Genomic DNA, 4,831 nt, shown 5'->3' on the forward strand with positions numbered 1-4,831 from the left:
GTTTTCTCAAAATTGCTCATGCCATGAGTTTTTATAAACTACCGATTTCAATGATTTTTGTTTTAAAATTTGTATAGACTTACACTTTTTGTTACATTACGACTTATAATTCTTCCCTATAAATAAAACTGTTCTCTCTATATCCAAATCTTCAAAGTCTACATTGCAATGCTGTTAGCAGATATATCACCCAATAAATAAGCCCATTAAATATCCATGACTTTTTCTAAAGGAAAATACTTTCGCCATAGTTTTAACCAAATTATAGAACCAATTTGAGTCCTAAATATGTTAAATAAGTGTTGTAATACATTACAATACTCACGCTACAAGACCTGGGATTACAATTCTGGAGTTTTCTTTTTCAATTTCTATTTTTTCCACATCACTGTCTTCATTGGTCAATTATTCATACGGAAATATGAGATCATTGTCAGAAATCAGCTTAACAAGGATAAATATTCAGTAAGAACAGTCGTGTCCAAAAGACGCAATCCCCTCAAACTGTTACCGTTTATGAATAATATAAGTCTCAATTTTCTCAATATTAACTACAAACGAATGAGAAACATATGTATTTTCAGGAGTTATATGCATCCATAAGTTTCGAGTGATTTTATATTCATATTTTATTATTCGATTTTGTTGTTTATGTCATAACGTCTATGAGAAGATCTCTTGGATGCAAAGAACGCAACCAAGCAAATGTAATAGCAGAAAACGCTTATGAGAAAACGTAATAAAAAATTATTTCATTATGAAAGTTGAAGCAAAACTTGGAAGAATAAAATATTTTGCTGCTTTAGGGACTTTAGTTATATTAATGTTGACAGTACAAAGAATGAAATACACGAAGTTGGATATGACAAGCAACTATAATGCCTTCCTTTTATCAGAAAGTAGCACTGGAGTGGGGAATCTTAACGATGTTGGACGTGTTTTGTTAGAACAAAGAAATAATGTATCAAAATTGCTAAACATGAAACAACAGGTACTTGGACAACTGGAATGCAAGGTAAGAATCTTTTACAGCATGTTGAGTGTTAACAATTTACAAAAATAGTATTCCCAAACAGTGGTTTTATTGTTAAAAAAGCAGCTGGTTGGAGTTCACATCTCTGAAATAGTTTATTCTAAAGAATTGAAAAACCATTAAACTAAACCATATCATACTTTTGGCAAAGAAAATGTATCAGTTTACGGAACATCTGCACTCATAAAAACTTTAAGTAAAATGAACAGGTTAGGGTCGTGGTTGAGCGATTTGTAGAATGCTTGTAGCATAAACATTCGGCCTTACAAATGTTCTGTAAAATAAATCTACAATAAAAGCATAGTAGGTATTAAAGACGTTTAACTTAATACGGTGCTGCCACTTGCCATTGCGCGAGATTCGCAAGTGTGGGAAAAGATATTAAAGGCCTTGTATTCATTCCTGCGGGGTATGTGTCACCCAATGTCGAGTAGCAGTAAAATATGTGTTCTACTATTTCTCTTTAACCAACAGTTTCAGTTTATTAACCAAACATTGTTTATTGCAGCAGAGAAACACAACAACTGCAACTGGAGGCTGGTGTGAGAAACAGAGCAGAGCACATGCAGGAAAAGAAATGACCGATGAACAGCTGGTGCCTACATTGATACAAGTGTTAAAAGGTATATGCAGCTGATCAATTTGATTGCCGCAACAATAGAAATAACTAAATAAGTAAACGAATGATTTAAAAAAAGGGAGTTTTAATCTGAAACTAACTCCCGATTTCTGGCTTCGCAGTTTTAATATTAAAGTATCTCGGTATCAAGCAGTTGATTTTTAAAATGTACATTCTAGCATAAAACTGCTGTTATTGTTACTTTTCGGGGGTGTTTTAACAGGATAGAAAACGTGTGTTAACAGACAGATTATCGCGCTCACGTGCTGTTAAAACACCTTTTACATATGCGCGTTCCGTGGCAAGTGTAAACGTATTACGGTCCCAAAACGGATAATTCAAAAGGAAATTACGTCAAAGTGTAAAAACAACGCAGACTTTATCGCGCATTTCATGGAACTTTAATGACGTTGAGGGACTATATATTTATTTACTTGGTTTGTTCGCGTTCTATGCTAGAATAGCGTTAGCGCATGTTCTTTTCATGTTATAACATCTTCAGAATCCCTCGGGAATCGTTGGTACCCTTGCCCTACCGGGCTCGCACACCAACCAATCCCTCGGGTTTCTGCAGATGTTATAACACGAAAAAACTTGCGTTATCCCTACATTCAATTAAATACGAACTTTGCAACACGTTTATTGTCTTTATGTCGTAGATAAAGGGGATGCTTCGAAAGTTTACCAAATATTGATAGAGTAAAAGAAAGGGTGGGGGTGGGGGGGGGGGAGAGAGGAAAGGACGAACTGATCAAAATGGGGACATGTTGACTGGGGGAATGAGTTCGCTCTCAACTCCCAATTTGTAAGAAGTGCTTATTGATAAAAACATCGGGGTCCTTTGAAAAAAAGTTCTCACTAGCAAATCATGGTGTAAAAAGTAGCAATGTAGCTGTATCTTTTAAACTACAAGTAAATATAATTTAAAAGAAACTTTGTAATTATTAGGCCATCTTTGATATCAGACTTAAAACACTGGATTTCCTTTTGTGCCGAACTGGGAAATTAAATGCTTTGTCTGTTGTTCTTTGTTCAGGAAAATACATTGGAAGTTTTGGTGATGGGCCGGGGCAATATAAAGAACTCATTATTGCTTCTGGTGAAGTAAAAGGCTATGATGCATATGATGGGGCGCCATTTACTGACGTAACAAGTAATGGGAGCGTTAAGTATCTTGATTTGACTCTACCACAGTATGGATTGCCTCTATATGACTGGGTTCTGAGTATCGAAGTGGCAGAACATATTCCAAGAAAATATATCCTTTCAAAAGACGTTTTAATGTTACAAACTTAAAAAATACAAAACATAACAACGGAAATTCTAGACGAATTTTTAGAAGATTTTTGACTAGACTTCATATCATATGTAGAGATATTGACAAAGGGTCAGTGCGAATATGCACCTTAGCGATATGTTTCCTATAGTGGGAGGGACCAGTTTCGTATTTGGCCTGGGTACGTTTTTTTAATAAAATAGGTAGATGTACTTTAGAGGCATTTATATTCAACTGGTTATTTATGATGTTTATAGAACTAAGGATTCCTGCGTACGAGTAATTATTGTCTAAAATAGATATATGCTTGAGTCGAGTTTCCTAGTTCCGTGTAGACGGGCGGATCTAAAATCTTACCTGAGCAAACGGAAGTCAGACGAAATGGACACGGTCATCCATCCATCCAGATTCAGCTCAAATTTGCGGAAAAATTCAACGGTTATGAGACACTGGCACCAGACCAGATAGAAAATGCTTCTGTACATGCTATACCCTACCCCTAGGTATCATATAAGAACCATGATCATGAACGGGAAAATACACTAACCCATTTCAATCGCGCATTTCTCAATTAAAATGTGCAGTTCGATAAATGTGTCCTATGGATATTTAACAAGTGGTAATTTATCTCCCATTGTGTACCGGCCACGCTTCTTCAGTATTTCTTATCTTAGAGAAACAATGCGTAGTTTAAAGTTTCATCAACGTTACAGAAGGAACTTTGGTGAACTTCTCTGTTAAAGTTCCGGTCTAGATTAAAAACGTGTCTGATTGGTTGATGTTCATTAGGGAAGTTCACGCAAGTTTTTTTCTGTAACGTTGACGAAAGCATAAAATATGCGAAGTATCTCTGCAGTATGAAATAGTGAGACAGTGTGACTGGTGCATGATGGAAGATAAATTACCTTTTATTCAATATGCTAGGTACCCATTTATCGAACTGCGCGTTTTATGTGAGAAATTTACGCTTGAAAAAGGTTAGTGCATTTTACCGTTCATGACCATGGTTCTTATTTTCTCCCTCACTTCGTTCGTCCGAAAATAAATTATTTCTTTCCTTTACTATATAACTAATACCAAACAAACAACTTAACACAAAATAGGTTTAAAAGATGGTGGTTTACTACTGTTCATAACAAATCAATAGCACAATAACACAATACAACAGTGGAACGCCTTCAAAATATATATACTAGTAGTCAGAAATACCTTAATTCTTTCTAAATATGCATGTACTTAAGCAATCAATATGCCAAAGGGAACATAACATATACCGGACTATTTATGAACATATGCAATAAGGCAGAACACAGAATAGACAGTTCATATAATGTAATACGACAAATACTTGTCACATTATCTTAATCTTTACACATTTTGTTTTTAATTTCATCTAATAACTACCCAGAAAGACAGGTTAATCGTATGCTGCGAGCCGGCTGCCCCAACCCTAACTCTTTTCTAATTTTTATAATATTTTTATATATAAGGGGGGAGGTAGGGAGAATCCGAGGCTCTGACCAGCGAAAAGGCTCTCTCCACCCCCTGCTTTCCGAGTATTTACTAACATCAATGTTTGTAGAAGATAAATTAAATGTGCCAAACAGAACAAAAACAATATGAAAAAACTGGGTAATGTCCGTGAACTGTCATCCAATTATAAATCGAAAAATTTCTTACAGAAATATTTCAGTTAATATGATTTTTACAGAATTATAAATGGCATCAAGACCATCTCCTCATATTTCTGCAAATACTATGCCAGGATTTGGCGAACCTGCGTGTTATCGCTTTGTGTAGTAAACCTCGAATGAACTATAGCCCGCGCTAAGTCATGAAAACTTCGTGCGTAAATTTAAACCAAATTTAACTAAAACAAGAAAGAACCATAAAGTACCAAAAA

At 35.2% G+C, this 4,831-nt stretch overlaps 1 protein-coding gene across 1 annotated transcript; it reads left to right on the forward strand.

Annotated features, from left to right (window-relative positions):
• The first annotated feature begins 506 nt into the window (after positions 1 to 506).
• LOC123561007 (uncharacterized) lies at positions 507 to 3,419 on the forward strand. Its single transcript, XM_045353159.2, has 3 exons — positions 507 to 1,015; positions 1,542 to 1,656; positions 2,689 to 3,419. The coding sequence occupies exons 1-3, from the start codon at positions 758 to 760 to the stop codon at positions 2,946 to 2,948; spliced, it is 633 nt and encodes a 210-aa protein (XP_045209094.2). The 5' UTR covers positions 507 to 757; the 3' UTR covers positions 2,949 to 3,419.
• The last annotated feature ends 1,412 nt before the right edge of the window (positions 3,420 to 4,831 follow it).

Source organism: Mercenaria mercenaria, chromosome 15 (genome assembly GCF_021730395.1).
Source record: "Mercenaria mercenaria strain notata chromosome 15, MADL_Memer_1, whole genome shotgun sequence".
NCBI lineage: Eukaryota > Metazoa > Mollusca > Bivalvia > Venerida > Veneridae > Mercenaria > Mercenaria mercenaria.